The sequence below is a fragment of the Nothoprocta perdicaria genome, unplaced genomic scaffold (assembly GCF_003342845.1).
Source record: "Nothoprocta perdicaria isolate Ctin4 unplaced genomic scaffold, notPer1 scaffold_3, whole genome shotgun sequence".
In the NCBI taxonomy this organism is placed as follows: domain Eukaryota; kingdom Metazoa; phylum Chordata; class Aves; order Tinamiformes; family Tinamidae; genus Nothoprocta; species Nothoprocta perdicaria.
This window is the reverse complement of record NW_020455532.1, coordinates 4,480,628-4,500,166: the sequence shown is the minus strand read 5'-3', so window position 1 is coordinate 4,500,166 and position 19,539 is coordinate 4,480,628. Positions and strand designations below refer to the sequence as shown.

General features: G+C 44.0%; 1 protein-coding gene across 3 annotated transcripts in view; it reads right to left on the bottom strand.

The window, feature by feature from the left end:
• Window positions 1–19,539, bottom strand: part of EYA2 (EYA transcriptional coactivator and phosphatase 2) — a 58,707-nt gene that overhangs the window by 26,325 nt on the left and 12,843 nt on the right. For all 3 annotated transcript variants that reach the window (XR_003249874.1, XM_026042198.1, XM_026042199.1), the window contains exons 2-5: window positions 11,438–11,556; window positions 9,815–9,863; window positions 9,067–9,209; window positions 6,376–6,492 (exon numbers count right to left, since the gene is read on the bottom strand). Coding sequence is in view for 2 of the 3 variants with exons in the window: in XM_026042198.1 (XP_025897983.1) it covers window positions 6,376–6,492; window positions 9,067–9,209; window positions 9,815–9,863; window positions 11,438–11,546 (418 nt within the window). In the remaining variant the exon portion in view is untranslated. The remainder of the gene's footprint in view (window positions 1–6,375; window positions 6,493–9,066; window positions 9,210–9,814; window positions 9,864–11,437; window positions 11,557–19,539) is intronic.

The window sequence follows — 19,539 nt, the reverse complement described above, 5'->3', positions numbered from 1 at the left end:
AACATACAGGACTACTCCCTCTATTACAGAGCCTTTTGTAAAGCTGAAATGTGAATTGCAAACACAAACTGACACAAGCACATGCCCAACTCTTAGTCACCAACCTCCCTCTTACACATGAAAAGTCTTCCTTTTCCTCATTTACTTCTTAATAGCTATTTAGCTCTACTCACTTGAGAGGCTGAACTATGACTTAAGATTGCATAGCAGAGACTTACATTACTTCACAGGAAACAGTAAGTGTAAAGTTTGACTATTATTCATAAATTTTCCTCATCTCTTTCAATGTACAGGTTTTAAGCACCCCTAGCTCTAGGAATGTCCACACTACTGTCTACTCTTTCCCGTGTCCATTTAGATTTAGTAACCGTCTAAAAATATATTTTAACGTCAATGACAGGATTTCTGAAAGGATGCACCAAACAGTCTGCATAAGCAGCAACAGGACATCTCAGCACAGAGGTTTCTGCTCGAGCAGCAGTAGCGCAGACCCTTGCAGCTCACACTGCGTCACTGTCAACACCTTCGCCTCTCCCCAGGAGTCCCCTCTCCAGGAGGACGGCTGATTTTAAAACAAAGTAAATGCATCACGGTCAGCCCATGGTGTTTGGAAATCTTTGAGAGRGCGACCGTGCTGTTATTCTGGGGGAACTTGTATTTACACTGCAAAAAGYGAGGTCTGACCCCTTCTGAAGAGAGGCCTTTCGCCGCTGAAYTCACCGTGCAGCGGAGCACAGCTCGGCTGCCACGGATTGGGGCTGCCACTAACGCAAAGCAGCTGTGGAGCACGAGCAACGAGAGCGGCTGCTGCGGCTCTCCCCAGATTTTAATTTTGCCCATCACAAGTGTCTGAGTGACAGTTTGTCCAGAACATTTTCTCCCTCTGTTCTCTGAGGCTTCAGAGGGACTGGCTATCTGTATGCCAAAGTGCAATCCAATGTCTCAARTGTAAATGGAAATTTCCTCATCTTGCACATTTCATCACTAGGTTCTTAAAGAATCAAGCCTGAAGTTAGACACGCCGCTTCCCTTGCAAAATTCACACATGCAGAGCTAATCATTTGTGCCAAATGGATATTTACAGATTCATATTACATACGTAGCACACAAGCTGGCACACAATTACAAGAAATTTAGGCATCTCTGGAAAAAAATATCTACACTATCCAGATACTCACAAGAGCTGAATTGTTTCCAGTATAAGAGAATAGTTTGATTAAATATCCAACCTTATTTTTTCTCAAGGAGAACAATTMACTGGGAATTCATCCCACAAACATAAGCAACATATGTAATTCCACTTCAAATCAGCACTGCACATAAAAAATCTGCCCTTTACTCATTATTTGACAGATGATCTAAGTGGACGCACCAAAGAAAATAAATGCTCAGTAGCAGCAAATTTCAGTGCATAGGTCATTGGCTTCACATTTATTGCTGCACTGAACTCAATGCTGCCTTGCAATTCCTTGGCAAACGTGAGCTATCCCAGTTATGTAACTGAATTTTCCTTTGTCATTTAAAAAGTATTTTGTGGGTAAATGGATTTGGATACGAATAAAATAAAATAAAATAAAATAAAATAAAATAAAATAAAATAAAATAAAATAAAATAAAATAAAATAAAATAAAATAAAATAAAATAAAATCCTACGGTAGTTAAATCTTTTCCTGCCCAAAGACAGGATCTGCAGTGGTCTTTGGCCACAGTTGTAGCTGTTGTGCAATTTTACATTTTACAAGTTTCATACCAGCTGCCACTTCAGCAGTAACAACTGAGGAGCAGGGAATTGTGCAGGAATTAGTGACAAGCTGAGAAGGGCTGGCCTGATGTGCAGTAACGGGGCAACCACGGGAAGGTCTCCCYTGTGCTGGCTACGCGCCCTCCCTGCAGAGCTCGTGGCTTTGTGCATTAGCTAACACGCTGGCAGAGCTTTCTCGTAGTATTTTACATAGCTGATTAAATGATTTATTTAAGCATTTGATAATAAYCTTGGCCCTTTATACAGCCAAATTCTGTTCCGTTATAATGACTTGAAACTTCTTGGAAATACTCCTTCCTATAAAGGAAGTCTATAAAGGACCAAAATTGAGAACGTTTATGGGCCTATAGCCTTAGTCCTCTCTTCATAACAAAATGAAGGACGGTCAAAGCATTAGGGAACGGCAAATGGCCAGAGCAGAGATGGGGCTACTTGCTGGCAAGACTGGATGGAAATGCTGCTTGAAGCTCCCAGTGCCTATACAGCACCAAAAGAGCAGTTTTCAACCCCAAGAGCCTCCTCCTCCAGCAATCAAGGGTACACACACCTGGAAAAGTTTTAGTTTCTTAGTTTCTGGAAAACTAAGTAAGGCCATTCCTAATAGGCAAAGGGTGCCACAGCCCAATGGCTGGAGAAGGAATGGGTAAAAAATGTCTTGAGGGCAGCTATAAAAACAAGAGGGCTCAGGTTTTCCAAGAAAAGTATTTTTAACTGAAACATTCATTTCATGTTCTGAGTGGCTATTTAGAGCTTGGTAAAAATGGATGAAAATTAAGAATTACCACAAGCTATAGAAGCATGTGGTTTTATGAGTCTTTCTGATCAGCTCTGTAGGGCACAGTATCACAAACAAGGAGATACACAAGGGAGATTTGGTCAGAAAATATTAGCTTTTTCTTTGAGGCATGGAACTATTCAGGTGTGATTATTTTTGACAAGTCAGGAGTATAATTGGCAATTAAAATCATTACTTTTACTCATGTACCTCAGTGATACAGTTTTTATATGCATACATATATATTATCTTTTATATATATGTGTGTGTATATATATATATATATATATGTATATGTGACCTGTATCAGATATTTGGCTTCTAACCCTTCTACATTTAATTTATTTTCATGGTAGGGAAGCATGAAAACAGATTTCCCCTTCTGACTGTCTGTAAAATATTTTTTCTCCATTTACCATAAGTCTGTCCTATTCTCATCCCTGCTGTTCAACGGATTCTGTTGCAGCTCAAGATCCACAATACAACTGATAACCAGAGTTAAGAATGAAAAGCTGAACCCAGCCCAATCACACCTGCACCACCTGCTTTTGTAGCGGAAACGAACAGACATAAAGGAAAGCAGGTTCTGTCTGGAAAAGCATCATCTTACCAAAAACAGCCACCAAGGAGGAGAGGCCTTAACCTCACGCGTCCATCTCAGCCAGAACTTCTGCTGAAGGGACAGGAGAGCAAAGCTACCAGCTTTTAGGGAAGAAAATTTCTTCCAGAGTGCTGTGGGACCAAGTTCCTGTCACCCTAGAGGTTGCTTAGTTCTCTGACTGGTGTAACGCGCTCGTGACATGTGCCTATTCACCGGCTGCACCACGGAATTCTCAGCTATGGGGCCAGAGAGCATTTGAGGCCCTGCAGAACGTGCTGGAGACTTGTGGTCTAACCAAGCACTCCTGCTTGCAGATGACTTCATTAGTTAGCTCTGAGGAGCTGGTGCTAAATGCAGGCAAGCAGCAAAGTTATTCCACTTACGTGCTTCAACTATTACCGTCTTACAGTATGTGTTGAAATTAGCTTGAGAAAACAGTTTTTTCCTCCTATATTAAAAGGCAAAACTGGCTAGCTCACCCTCCCGGCGGTCCCTTTCCTTGCTGAGCCACCACACACACCCCTGTCTTCAAGATTGCCTCTCTCCCTGGACACGACATAATGACCATTTCGTCGTTGAAGGGGGGAAAGACTTTTAAAGTCTCCCTGAAAATTGATTTTACAAAAAGACATAAATAAAACCTTGCAGCTGCGCTAGCCTGTAGCCCAGAGTTGTTTCCTGGGAGCAGCAACACAGTGACCAAGAGGACTGAGGCAGCAAGGGCACACATGGTGCTGGGCTGGGCAGCTCCATGAGTGCTGGGGAACGGTGCCCACGTCCCGGGAACGCGGGTGCCCGTTCTTTGGGAGCAAGTAGCACGGGAAGCCTCCAGCCATCTCCTCGGGCCTTTCAGCAGCACCCAGCAAGGTAAATAAACCTCACGGTCACGGCACTTCAGTCTCTTCTGCTCTTGAGCAAGGAGAAGGGTGGGAATGTTTGTTTACAACAGGAAGACACATTTAGTCCTGCTCCATTTGCCTTGGCGTAGACACCTGCCACTTGCAGAAACTGTTTTCTTTTGTTTTCCTTTTGCATTAAGGGCTTAGGGAGCTGGCTGAAATGATCTGCCTGACATAAAAATCTGAACAAAATGAAGTGATTTCACCTAATACCAAAGCATTGCCCTAGGGAACAGTATCTGGAAGCACCTGGAGCATGTGCATGAAGCTCCTCCTGGGCTGTTTTACAACACGCAYGGTTGTGTCAGTAATTTCTGCCAGCGTTAATGTTTTCAAGTGCCGAGGCACAAAATTTGCTCCTTTAACCCTCTTGATTGAACACAGGGGCCACCTTAAAAAACTCCAGTCTCAAGTGAGCCAAGAGTTTGCCTCCTCAAGCAGCTCCCAAGATAACACAAAGCACATGCGGAGCCAGAGCATTTTCTGGGGAAACAAAATCCAACAGAAACCTAGACAGGAATATACCAGTCATAGAAGGCTGCAGAAGATGCCTGTGCTTCATCAGTCGTGGTGTTACAGCCAGGAGCATCTGCTCAGCCAGTAGCTGGCCAGGAAGGAGCACGGCTGCTGGGGCTCCGAGAACCCACAGACACAGCACTGCAGGCCTTAAATGAGGCAGCAGCAACTCGTGACACCCCAGGACTGCTGGAAATTGCAAGCGACAGTTTTCCCAAAGAGGATTTCTGCTGCTAACTGAGCATAACACGGTCTTGGGAAAAGGAGGAGACATTCAAAGAGTAAAACTGAAGCCAAAAATCAAACCCCTTTTAGGGGTGGGATGGAAGAAGCCTGCAGGTGAAGAAAACCAGAGGCCTCACTTTCCAAGTTGGACACATCCAACCCAGCTGCTTCCAAAATATTCTGTTAAGGACCCAAGACACAAAAATCACCTTAGGGTAACAGACAGGAACTCTTGATGACATTAGTACACCAAGAATCAGCAGCAAGTCACCCTGCAGTCCTCAGCTTTCCAAAATCACTTTTAGTATAAAATGCTTTTCACTTTTTTTCTCAGTCAAATAACTGTTCTGTTCACATCCAATATAAAGCACTTCCAAATGCAATGTGCTGGGCTTAGCAGGAAACAAAAAACTCATTTTTTACCGTGTATTAGATAAGTCCAATTCAAACATTGAAGGGAAATCAGGGCACGAGGAACAAACCTGCCATTCCTCGCATCGAAGGTAGAAGCACAGAGATGATGTGATATTTTAAGGACCTCTCAGAACAAACTCATACTTCTCAAGCCTAAAATATTGGTAAAGCTATGGCTTTGATCAATAAAGCTTTGATTATGCTTTATTCTCATCTGTCATTATGCTAGAATTGTTCCTCATTCTTTGCAGGGCTTCAGGTTCCTGAACAAAAGGCTCAAACAAATCAAATTCCATCCTGCTAGAAATGGACTAAAATAAATAAAATGACACCGTTTTTATATATTTCATTTCATATATTTCATTTCAGTTCAGATTTAAACTCTCGTAATTTTCATGAAGCTAGCAACAGAACATTGAGTTTCAGGAGATTCTTCATATGAATATGATTCTTCATGGAGTTAAATGATCAGAGAAGAACTCCAACTTCCATTTTTAGAAAAAAATGCATTTTGACCTTCAAGGTTGTACAACAAAACATGAAAACGTGTTATAAACCTCAAAGCACAAGGCACTGTCCTTGAAGCCTCGAGGGGGCTCACTTCATTATTTTATAATCAATTATTATTTTGACAACAGTCAAAAAACAGTTATTCTAAACTTACTAAAGCTCAGGAACCTTGGGGGAAAACAGCTGCTTTCAGCTCTGTTGAACTTCACCTCAGTAACCTTTAGTTATTTAATGGTGTTGGTATTTTTGGGGTTAAAGCAGGTCAATATATTTTGACAGTTATTACTTATGTCTCAACAGTTCCAGTGGTCACCGCAGTTCTACCAGGGAACAGCTTGCTCAGGACAGCTCAGGGCAGCAGCTGGCATCGCTGTTTGTGGGAAACTGAAAAGTATCTCTGCTTTGTTTCCACTGAGAACCCAGGAATTTGCACTCCCACAGCAACAATCCCTGCAGAAAGGCAAAGCTTGAAGTGGTGGTATAAAAGGCTTTTTAAGACACACTGCTGCTGAATCCAGTACCTCACCCAGGAATTAATGCTTTAATGAACAAAACACCGAGGATCCCTCTTCACACAGCCTCGGCCACCTGCGCTGTGTTGATTTTTGCTCCAATTGCAAAAGATGAGGACCAAATCTGGCGCAGGAGCTGGTTTCTGCCAGCTGTACTCACCGTGCACCTGGTAGGTGTAGGGCGCCTGGCCGGCTGCTGGTGTGCCGAAGCTGGAGCTGTAGCCAAGGAAGCCGCTCTGGCCCGGCGAGTGGCTCAGGCCCTCTTCTGTTTTGATGCCTTCAGAGGATACAGCAGGAGCCAGGAGCAGAACGGGAAGGTTTGACACACAGAGGTAACAGAACAAGTTTAGGAATTCACAATATTTCAGCTAATAGATAATCACTTTTTTCCCTACAATTCCTAACTTAAAAGGAAAAAAAAGTATCATAGTTACACAAAGAACTCTCTCAAATAATATAGCCAAATACCTTAATCACAAATTATTCAAGTCAGCTATATTCTGCATCCACAGCCGAATTAATAACTCTTGCTAAAAACCACATCTAATACTGTTTTCAGAAACAACTTCTTTTGGAATTTATTGCTTTAGAATTAAACTCATTAATCAAACCCATTCTTCCAAACAATTTTCATGCGAGCAATGGTTTTGAAGGCAACAGGTACTGCAGTGAACTAACCTCAAGACTTTAGTTCACATCAGAGCTATCACTTTAGTTCCATGGTACTTTCAGCTTTTGCAACAAAATATTTATGAGTAAGTCATACAGAAAGATTATCACCTATTCAGCTAGATGCAATATTCAGTTCAGGAACAAGAGGTAAATCCCGAGGCCACAGAAGCTTCTCATTACAAAAATCAGGCAATTAAAAAATCCCAACAAATTACAGGGGGAGAGGCACTAGCTGAATTAATCATTGCAAGATGAAACCTTTGCTGGTGTGAAAGGGGCTGATATTTTATCCCAAGTTGCTGCTGAGATCCTACAGCTGTATTTTTAAAACGAACAGTTGAAAGGTGCCTCTTAATGTGAGCTCCTTGGGCACGATCCTGCGCTGCTTTGCAGGACACAAGTGGCCACAACACAAGTGGCCACACTGCATGGGCTGTGCAAAGACCCCAGTGATGCTCTGCTCCCTAAACTATGTTCTTCCCAGGCTGTTGTCATCTTTTATTATTTTTAAGGCAGACTTGCCAGTAGACAAACCAAATGCACCTGCCTGTTGCCAATTGTGCTGTTTTCTAGCTTAATGGACCTTAGAAGCAACAAGTCTGCATTTGCTCATGTCAGGAACAAGGTTCCTAAATAATCTTTTCTGCTAAAATTGCTTATTTTGGCTTCAGGTGGGATTAGCAGCCAAACAATTCAAGTTAGAGCTGCAGGAGGCAGGAGTTTCCGTGCCTGGCTGGGGCTGCCTTGCAGCTTGGGGGGTTTGAGAGCAGGCAGAGACGCTGCTTCCCAGAGCATGTCCTGCTTTTCACACACATCAGTGCCRCACACGAAAGCTCAATCTGCCCCAGCTACAATTAATCTGGGCATTTTTGGAAGCCGACAAATTGTTGTCAGACAGTGAAATAACTTAGCACCAAATTAATTTCCTCACACGGGTCTGTTTTGTCTAGAAACTGGCCCAGTTTTGTTTTTGTGCTGAAAAACAATACTGCTTCATTGTTCTTCGTTGTCAGCCAGGTGGAGTTCCTCATACATGCTGGGTGTCCCCGCGAGGGTACATGCCTGAGGGTGGGAAACACTGCCCAAGGATGCTACRAGGTCACCCACAGGATTTATAAGCAGCATATGGGTCTGACAAAAGCACGGCCCAAAAGCCTCTGGGCCACAGCAAATGGCTGTGATTTCACCTGCTCGAGCAGGACAACTGCTATGAGTTTGCCTTGGAAAGAAGCCAGTGTCTGCACACACACCAGGAGCTGCAGAAAAGGGACCCGGCTCACGACTCGCCAGCCCTGCCCGCAGCCCTCAACTGCTGCCAAGCCCGTTTCCCAGGCCCGAGGCAGCGGGGAATTGCCCTGCGGTGACAACCTGTCGATGGCTCCAGAAAATCTTCGTGCTGGGAAGTGATACTGTATTTGCAGAGCAAATAAAGGTGTTTTGGAGCTTAAGAGCGACCAGGAACCAGCCACGTTAACGCCTCAAGGCTCAGCACGCACGGGATCAAGTGGGGGTGAGAAGCCCAAAGCAGCTTGGCGAGAGGAGCTCCTCTTTGGTCTTCAAGAGGGCAAAGATATTCCTAGTTCTCAGTGTTTCCACACAGAACCACCATCTAAATACAAGGTGTCTTCCAAAACCAAGACACTTCAGCATCTCACCATGCCTTACTCTCTGCTGGGGCTTTTTTTCTATAATATTACACAGTAGGTTCTTTAAAATAGCTTATATCATTAAGCTCAAGAAGGAATCAATAAAGGCAAAGTGTTTTACCTAATTTTAGCCTAAATATCTTATTTACCTAAATATCGTATTTATTACAAGGGACTGTCTTGGCAGCAAGTCACAGGAACCCTCACTACATACTACTCTTCAATGGTATGTCTTTCTAAACCTGAGTTTCTCATGCTGTCTCCTCTTGCCTCCACTGACTACTGATTGCCTCCAAATCTAGTTTGCAGAACTATAGCTCAAGACATCAAAAGCTGATAGACACTTTAAAGAAATCATATATATACACACACATACACACACACACACACACACATTTAAATTCAGATTTTCCTCTAAGCCTAAGAGGTCACTACTAGGATTGCAATGGCCTTTCATTTTAAAGTAAAAGCTTCAGACATATTCTAGGAGGAAGATGATGTACTCAAGGATCACAGGATGCTGGACTACTCACCATAGGAGGGAATCCCATAGGGCTGCCCCGGAGGAGGGTAGGCCGTGTAGGCAGCCGCTTGCTGGAGTCCCGCGCTGTACTGAGTCTGCCCATATGCTGCCATTGCTGGGAAGGGCGGGACCGTCACTATATGGGGATAATGTCTATTCAGAACAAGAAAACAGAAGGTCTAAGGCAATAGTCACCGTATGTGGTTTTCTAGAGCACAGTAAGATGCTTCTAGTGACATTTTCATAAAATAGTACTCTTGGGGTGATGGGGWGATTTGGGGAACTCTCAAGTTTACTAGAGACGGGCAAATGTTTGTTTCCATGTACTGTTTCTACTATCATCTACAAAGATTCAATTACCTAAATGCATGGGGACTTAAGGACTGTGCAAAATATGTGCAGACGACTTAAAAAAAACACTACAATCTGATCTGGACTCTTCATTTTGGGTTTGTCAAACTAGTGTCATGGGAAACCTCTGACATTTTAACATATTCCACTATGGTCGCTCATACGCACACCTATATTCACAGTGGTTTGCATTCTCCAGGGCCTGAGCATGAGCACACAGTACCTCYAACCTTCTCTTTTTCTATATCTAACAAGATTAAGAAATGGCCATTTCTTTGGAATGAGACATGCAGGAGAACAGGTGGAAGGACTTACAACACATGCATTTAAGATGACAGCAGTCCCCGCAAAATGACTTCTCAGARAAACAAGGTTTTTAAATTACAGAACTTGGCAGGAACACTCACTTTGTGGAGTACAGATGGAGAGGACACTGCGGTGCTGCTTTGCTGTTACCTGGAAAGCAAAATTGACAGGTCTTAGATTTCCATCATAGTCTGTTCTAGCGCCAAGCTGATACCACCGCTTTTACAATTGCTGGTTTGCAAGATTTAGGCAGATATTTAATATCTGATATATACTGTTTCTCAGGTCCTAGTTGGAGGCTTTAGATGTTATTTAACTGCGTAAGTAACTGCATAAACAACAAAACAGCCTCAGAAAGRTCAGTAGGATTTGGTAGCAGTAATAATCAGCACATCAGTTTAACGGTTCAGTGTTTCTCCATGCAGGCAGAACATYGGTACCTGACTGTCCATTGATGGCACCACCGCCCCTTGCATCAGCTGGTGCCACTCACCATGTGATGTGTGCCAGGGGATGCAAAGCCCCATCCAGGCACAGGAGATGGTCCCTCAACCCCAGGCACAGAGCTGGGGGGGGACAGAGAGGCTCTGCAATGTGTCCCCAAGCCATAGGCCCCCATAGCAGGCAGGAGCATCCACAGGGCTCCTCCCGCCGCACAACCCCAGTGCTGCAGGAGTATCCTCCTCTGGAAGGCATCCAGAGCTGCTCTTTGCTCAGCAGTTCGTAGAATGACAAATTAAAAGTTTGAAGCATATTTTACTTAATGAAATATGGAAATACCTAAACAATAAACATACTTTTAATCTGATATGACTTTTAACTAAATTTAGACACATGCTTACCTTTGCATGCCTTTTTATTGGAAAAAAACAACAATCATGTATGAGCTCTTAACTAAAAATATTCAATATAAGATATTATTGTCTTTTTAGAACTTTAGTGTAACATCCAGTATCAGTAATGACACCATGGAAAAATGGCTCCATTTCTAAGGAAACAATTACATCTTATTAAAAGACAGAAATATTTGAAAATGGAGACAAGTCCTTTTTATCACAAACTCAGTTTAGATAACCTCACTCAAAATTAACAAAATTCAGAAAACATCCACAGACTCCTTTCTCTGTTCTCTCACATAATTGGGAGTCTACTGCTGTCTGCTACCCTGGCACAACGTGATAATTCTGTATCTCATGACAAGCATCCATAGACACGATGCACGTGCCTTAATCTGGCAGTTTCTAATGCCTCACAAACATGCACCAAAATCCCCCCGGACTTCTAGGAGCCTGGGAAGGAAGGGTTAAGCATACTCGGAAAAACATAATAGCCAGAGCCTTCTGCTCGCTCCTCTCCAACAGGAAGGCTGACAGATCCTGACCGCAGCAAACAATAGCTGGGATTGTGCTAGCAAAAACTAGTTCAGCTGCATCACTTGCCAATAATTTTTTTAACAGATTTAACATTCTTCTGTTTCCTTTGCTGGAGGAGTACAATGGGGGACAAAGGCAGCAGCAGGAGGAAAGGAGCAGATAAGTCTCCATCAGAGCCTCCTTGAACCACCAGAAGATTTCATCCCTGGTGGCTGCCAAATGCCAAAGCTCGGAGCACAGACAAGAAGGCTGCCCAGGAAAGACACGAGGACCTGCAGCCACCTCCTTTGATTAAATATATAGGTGCATCTACGTTACAGTAACCAAGAGCAAGCCGAAGGGGCAACCTACCTTCTATGTCATCTGGAGCTGCGGCATAGGCGTTCGAAAGGTTGAGCTTCAGTCTGTCAGGGCACTCTCTATTTACAGTCAGGCTGGGTGATATCACTAAATCTAGCATTTCCTTATACCTGAAGAAAAACAAAGGAAAAATATAATTTATTCATTAATTATGCATGCTTACTAATGATTCTTTTTTTTTCCCTAAGAGTATAAATATTAAAGCTGATTACCTAAACCCAGGCTTCATATAAATTCCACATAATAGCATTCACTAAAGTTTTCATCAAAGGGAAATGCAGAATTAAAATGAAGTACCTGTTCCCTTGGAGATTACACCCATCTGATTAAAGTTGTGCTTTTCTTCTTGGATTTTGTCATCATAAAATTCAATTTCCTTATCTCTTAAATACTATCAGGACAAGAAAAGGCACACGAGTGCCCAGGGAGGCTCCTGAAACGTGTATCACATGCTGAAAAGGAGGCTGAGGGCAGTTAGCAGCATTATCTGTCCCCATGGCAGTAAGAAAGCTCCTACAGGAGGCAGGAGCAGTTTAAATGTCCAGACTAATCCCAGTAACTTTCTGATTTCCCTGGGAAAACTGATCCCAACTAAAATATCCTGACCGTTAGGTGGCAGTGACACCAGCACAGTCCTTTTCATACAAATAACCTTGTACAATTTAGCTGGAAATCTCAGAGGAATGACCAGTGTCACATAGGACTTGTGTTTCCACGGAAAACCACGCTTTTGAGTGCCCATCCATGACTTTCACAATATCGAAGGCCCACAAGCAATTCACCACGCAACCCAAACGGAACAGCCAGGTCACTATTTCAGACCCTACAGGCAGAACAAATAGGTGTATTCATCTAAAAACCACAGTGCTCAACACACGTGTTTAAGTCCACATGGACACCTTTTCAGAAGAGGGCTGCAAAGACATCTGCTTCAAAGAGAGTTGCTTGAAGTGTGAGATGTTTTGGGTGCCATCCAAAACATGGCATTAAGTGTGCAGATTTGCATAGTTATGCTTGAAGTTTGGAAGGAAACCTTTGGTCACATTAGATACGCACGACAGACGGGCATGATGATGTTTTTATGCAAGGCAGGTTTTCCTGGATAACTTCACCCTCGATATGTTAGGCAGAAATACTGCAGTTGGGTTCCCCAAAACGCAGTAGAAATACTGCAGTAGGGACACTGTTTGGGACACTAGAAACACTAGAAATGTGTAAGGAAAATGGCACTAGTGATGCTGCTCCACAGCTGCCCTCTCGCTAGAGGGTCTCAAAGTGCCCCAACTTCTGACACATCCCTGCAAGACCTGCACAGCCCCTGTCCTGGGCATGGAGCACAGCAAGGCATGGGTGGAATGAAGGCGTGCAGGGGTCACTAACAGTGCCCACAACCACTGCCCATGCTACCAACTGCACCAAATGCAACAAGGTGACTGAATTGTACAGAGGTTAAAAAAAAAAAAGTTTGACTTTAAAAATTACTCCGTAAATGACTCAATTTAATGGTTGAAGAGGAGCTGAGGAGCCCCAACTTTCACCCTAAAACAAAAAATACATCAGAAACCTTACCCGGGATCCCAAGGATGGACACTAACAGCAAGAGTCAGCTGCGTTTCTACCCATCACCTATGTGGCTTTGTGCATCCACATGGCCACCTCAGCGGTGTTGGGCTCTGTTCAGTTATATTTATTCACAGGAGTTCAAAGGCGACTGCCAACATGGCTCCTCATGGTGGGAAGGTGGATGGGCAAGGAGGTCAAGGGCCCTCTCCACAGGGAAGGCCGGAGCTGACACAAGCTCCAAGTGCTCCCAAAGATGGCTGCCCAGACTCCCATTGCCCTGTGGACTCCTCCAGGAGCCGTCAGGGCTTGGAGACCCGCGCTGGCCCCAAGGGCTGGGAGCGGGAGAGGGAGTCCTCCATTTCAGGCCCATCTGCGGCGGCTTCCCCGCTCTGCCTCTGCTTCACAGCAGGCTCCAGGCCCCTGGATTACTTTGTTCAAATCCTCTGGCACCAAAATTAAATTTCCCTCACACTATTGAGCAGGCTGGGTTCAGGTTTTCTGAAAACCAGGTTTTCCTTTCCACTGTGAGCAATGTCTGACCTTCCCYCCGCTTATTTCCTTAATGCTACACCTGAACAGGAGAGAAGCCGCACGGTCCCAGATCCTGTCAGGCCGGGATGGCCGACGCTGTTTCTCAGATAACACATGCCCTTCAGCGCAATCCCATCACTCACGACACTGCCCAGGCTGCTGCCAAGTGAAGGGGAGCAGATGTTTAAAGGGAAATGATCTTTTATAATGATTAATGGCCTCTAATTACATCATTGCTTAGAGATTTCATTTGCTACTCTCTGACTGATGATTTTGCTATTAGTTTTGTTCACTTTTGTATTCACAAAGGCATGACACACTTCCCTATATTTGTCTTCTACCCTTTTCCTACTTTTTTTCAGCTTCTATTTTACTTCAGAGTAGTTATTGGTTGCATGTGCAAACAGGTAACTTGCCTCAGAAATGCCTGTCTGGCGGCGCATGTCACGTACACGTTCGCGTTAGCGGCTCTGCCTGGTTTGCACGCACCATTTACCGATTTGTTCCTGTGCATTTCTTGCCCATGTCCTTCTCCACAAGAGTTTCTGAAATTCCAGCTTGAACAATGGCAATCTGGAGAAAAATCTCTAGTGAAATAATGGAACCTGGATGGCATTTAATACAGTAAATGACTTGCTGGAGCACAATCAGTGAACGGATTAGGTCTTTGTTTGCTAGCTTTTTAGAGSAAAAACAGTTGCTGGCTTGAGTAGTATACAGTAAATCAGTAATAGTTTGCTGAATATGAGCTTTTATTAAAACCAGCAATGGCAGCATTCAGCATGTTGGGCTGACAGACATCTGGAAGAGCTTTTGGCTTCTACAATTAAGAAGAACCTTGTGTGAATTTGGTGCTCAGCTTTTTCCATTAGAATCCCCTACACAAAACCCAATATTTTGCCCTGCAACTTGGCCTATAAAACCTCTGCCAAGAACAAACTTTTTTTCTTTACTTTAGGAAGGAGAAGAAGAAAAAAAAGAAAAGCCTTTCCAGTCATTCTGAAGTTAGGAATGCTAAATTAAACATTTTAGGGTTTCAAATTTTTGATTGCGGTGTTGGGGTAACCTACAAGTCACATTTTATTTTACTACAAACTTGTGAAGGCAGCGACTCCCAAGTCCCAACTCAAAACACTCAGTCACAAGCCCAAGATCAAGCTGGAGAGCAAGCCCCCTCACAAGTGCAGTGCTGACACGGGACCTGTTGAGCACTGGGTGCTAATAGTGATGAGAAACAGAGGGCACCTTAATGGATGTTAGTTTGAAAGGCCAAACCAGGACTCCAGCCTCGGTGCTGTGGGCAGATACCACCACACATCAGGTATTGTCTCAAGAGTCTGCACTGATATCWGGCTAGAGGCCAAAGATAAGCTCAAACCACCAAATCTTCCCAACCATAGGCACATGCCAACACAGAGCCCTAGGCAGGACTGGTACAAGCCAAGTCCTCTGCTTCAGCTTTGCTGGGAAGGGGAGGAATAGAGACAGCAACAGCAGCCTAACTACAAAGCTGGCATTTTTTGTCTTGCTTTCATGCCTTTATTTTTAATTATTTAATCAACTACTTTCACCTTTATTCTGCTCATACACAGATCACTAAGTAGCAAGCTGCAGTGATTCCTGGGGTTTTCATCACAAAACAAGATGACAGCCTCTTTTTCCACTTAGCCCACTGCACTTCTAGAAGGTGCCAGGAAACTTGCTCCTTTTTCAGTACCTAGGATAAAATTTTCAAAGGCACATGCTGATTGTGCCTCACTTATTCTCATCAGAAAATAAGATTTTTAACATTTTAATCCCTTGGGAAGCACAGCAGCTTAGTTAATTTTCCAAACAGTAAGCAGATACAAAACCTCACCCCCCCATCATCCTTCTGCTGTCTCCCAAGGAAAAAGCAATTTTTTTTTTTAGCAGAAAAAGCCCTGTCATCTCCAGCCACCTTCCATTGCACAGTAATCGGCAGTGCAACCTGGACTCTCCTGCACTGAAGATATTGGCTGCTTCCATCCACATTTTCAGCAAAGGAGGCAATTTTGTTTTCTCTGTCTTTGCTCCTTTGATTTCAAGGCCTCAAAAATACCTTAAAAATCACTTTTCATATCAACAAGGACTTTGTCCTAAAGTAATGACATTTCTGACATTTCAGCCAGCTGCTCAAGTGTGATTTTTCGGTGCTAAGAACAGAGCACAGCACAGTGGCACCTGGGGGGACACCTCGCTGTGCGGCACAGGATGCTGTCCCCTCCTGCCTAGCCCACCCTGCAAGGGCTGAACACGAGACATGGTTGATAAATGCTCCAATTCTAACCAAGAAGGAAAATCAAACAAAAAGATACCTTCATAGYACTTCAAGTTGCACAAAAAGCTTCAAATAAAAGCTCAAGCACCCAAATAAGGAATACGCTTAATTCAGTAACCAAAATAAAAACAATTTTTCCTGCAATGAAAACCAGCCCTTCTCCTTCCATATTAATCCCATGCAAATCTAAATCAAGTCCTGTGATGTAAGGATATTAAATTTGGTTGGAGTTTACATTAAAAATTTCACATTAATTTTCTTTCTCCCTTAATGTGTCAATTTCTAAACAACTTTAAGAAAAATAACTGCGAAAACAACAAAATGGATCATTTGTCACGCTTCCGAAACCACTATTGTTTCAAAAGTGCCCAGAGCATTTTGACAGCTTTAAAAATTCTTCCCTGCATTTTTTTTTTTTAAAGCAGAAATCTTACTTTCACTGGACATTTTCTGTCTTGCCCTGACTTACAGAGCAGACAGTAAAAAAAAAAAAAAAAAAAAAAAAAACTAATCTTACGAATTTTGAGCCAATTTCATATCTCTCTTTTCTCTGAAGGAAGGCTGCCTTATGCTTTTGGAGTGCACGGGACTGGCAAGGGCCACTGCATGTCTTGCTTCTCTGCAAATTCGGTATTTCCAGAAGTCTTGGCTTGCTTCACTAGCCTTCATCACCTGCTCTTCTATGCTTACATATATTCTTAAGTATATAAATACCATTTTTTCCTTGCCTCGAAGCTGTTGGTTTAAACAAAGCAGGCTCTTTTTTGCGCAAACCAACATGATTCCCCCTCCCAGCAAGGCTCCCTCCTCAGGCTGGGAGCGATGCCCCCGTGCTTCCTGCAATTAACCCGGGAACAKATCCAAGATAGATAGGCCAGAGGAAGCATCAGCCCAAGGTATACCTGGGGATACATACTTGARAAGGAGTGAGTGCCCATACAAACAAACAAGGTAGCTGCCTTGGCTGCTGCAGGAAGCACACGGTCTGATGGATGAGAGGTAGCTCGAGAACTGGACAGGGATAATAACAGGGATGGCAGCATGGGCTTCCAATTTGGCAGCCGAACCAGGAAACATGTGATCGCTTCCAGTTTGTTTTCTTTTTAATTATCTTTTACTTAATTTCAGTGTTAGCATTTCACTTAGAATAAGTCAAAATGGAAAAAAATGAAATGTTTTTAAATGCCTTTCCCACCCCACCACCACTCCTTTATTGAACCTGTTTGTTAAATTGAGCAACACTGGCAAAAGGACTGACTTCTTGCCAAAAAGTGGCACTTTGCACTGTTGCTGCATACAKTCAGGTGTCACCTGGAACACACCGAGATGGTAAAGATACACTGTGAGCTCAGGGCTGCAGTTACGTGGAGATTCAAACTGTTTGTGTGTGTACCACATACATTATACATATATATATACACAACTACTCCCTCAGGTTCTGCAACTCTCTTTGACATCAACAGGACTTTTAACTCCACTAGGTCCTGTTAAGGCTAAAGACACTTTAAAAAATAAATCACAAATACAATTCCAGTAATACTGCCTTAAGAAAAAAATATGAGATTTGGGGCAGAAATACTCCCTCCCAACAGCCAGGAGGGAACASTTAATAAAATCCTCGGTCAGTGTGCACAGGAGAGCGTGCTCCCAGGTGGACGAGTCCCATCTACCTGTCCAGCTGGGTCCTCCTCCCCAGAGAACCTCCCACTAGTGCTGTGCTAAATAAACAGCAACTATGAGAAAAATACCTCATTTTCTGCAAGGGTTGCAGCTTATTTCAGAGCACTGCAAGGCAGCTTCTCCTGAGCTATCCCAGCACTCAGCTTTGTCCTCTGCGCACTCTGCACTACCTGAACAGAGAGGCAGTTTTTAGGAAATGATTTTTGGGTCTCCTGAGCGCACTAGCACGTACACTGCCACTGTCCACCAGATGATGCTCCAGAAGGACAGTTCTCAGCAGCATGTTAAGAACTGGCACCAGCCATGCACACAATGGCCCACAGAGCACACAGGCCCAGGGATCTTGTTGACTCTTATGGCCACATCACAGGAAGAGGCCTGGGAAAACAAAACACTCCCACAGCCCAGCCTCACCCTGTCTGCTGAGGGACATGTAGCCAAAGCCATTCTCATGCACGGGGTGCTGCACATTACAGGCCTGCAGGTGCCCTACCAACAACAGGGTATTGAGGGGCACGGTGCTATAGGGCCGGCTCCAAAGCCAGCTGAGGAGAACTGAGTTTGGCTCTCGAAGGAGGCAACCAAAAAATTGCAGTTCTGGTTTTGCTCCTCACCTCTGTCACTAACAGACTGGGCGAGTTTCTCACCTCTGCAAAACTGGGAAATAGAGTAAGAGCTGCCAATTAAGCTCTTTTTAGGGTCTGGAAAGAGCTCAGAGATCCCTGCATGGAGTTTGCTGCAATCTTGCATGGTGAGTAACGAATATCCTGAACATGAGATACCCTAAAGGAGGTGAGGCACGAGCGCTGTCCGTTGGCGCTTGCTCTCGCCCCTTCCCRGCCCCGGCGCTCGCCATTCCCAGGTCAGGAGCTTTTCCTCACCCCGCTGATTTACGCCGCAGCTGTTGGAGTGCTGAGGCGGCTCCGGCTCGCCGGCGGGGAAGCCAAGGCTGCCCCTGTACAACGGGCCTGCGTCAGCACCTCGGCTCTCGCCCCGCCAAGGCCCCGTGCTCGGGGAACAATAATTCAGGAGGAGCTGTGGGAAAAGCCCTCTGAAGTGGAARGTAGTAAAAGGAAGGGAAAAGCAGAGCATAAGAGCCCAGGTGAGGCGGGAGCGGGATGACAGGCGCTCTGCTTGGAAAGCCTCCCCAGCAGCTCCTACGCGATGGGAGACCAGTGAGGGGAAGGTCTGCTGTGCGCGCACAGGCCTAAAAGCAGCTTCCTTCATCTAAACTCTCTTCTTTCAAGCTACCAAGGGAACTCTTATCTGTCTACAGAGATGTCAGACAAAATTCAGATCATTTTGTGGTCAACATGATATTTCTGCTTGGAAAAATCTTCAACTATTTGGGCTCAAGCTAGTTGAAGTCTAATAACACAAGAGCTGCTCCCCTCCTTTTGACTCTGCTTAACACCTCCTTCACACACGTACGCTGCAGGCAAAGCTGGCACAGGATTTAACTTAATTGCTATCAAGATTACTTTGCCTGCAGCTGATTGTCTAGTACCACTTGACCCCGAAGCATCTTTCCAAGTACAAGGTCTGTACAGCTATTTTGTTCCTACATTATGAGCCAACTGTACTCAAATATGCCTTCCTGCTGTGATTTCAAGCAARGCAAGATACCAATCTGGATTTGGTAAATACTGTGGAACACTTCCCCCCGCCTCCCAGAATTAAAAACTTCTGATGTTCCTTTAGTSACAGTCCTTTGAAAAGGCAATATGGTGGTCTTGGAGGAGAGAATATCACTCAGCTAAACCTTAAAAAGGTTTAACCTTAAAAACTAAACCTCCTCTCTGGTCCACTGATCTGGTTAAACCATCTTTAAGTTTTGATTGACTTTCTCAAAAAAAAAAAAAAAAAAAATCAAGTCATGAATAACCACCTGAAAAAATTTATCTGAAGAGGGAAATATTTTCTGCGGGTCATAGCCAGGAAGTCAAAGGTTTTTCACTCCCAGCTCTGGCACTAGCTCAGGTGCCATGCACAGCACGCTGCCTTTACCAATTCCCTAGTC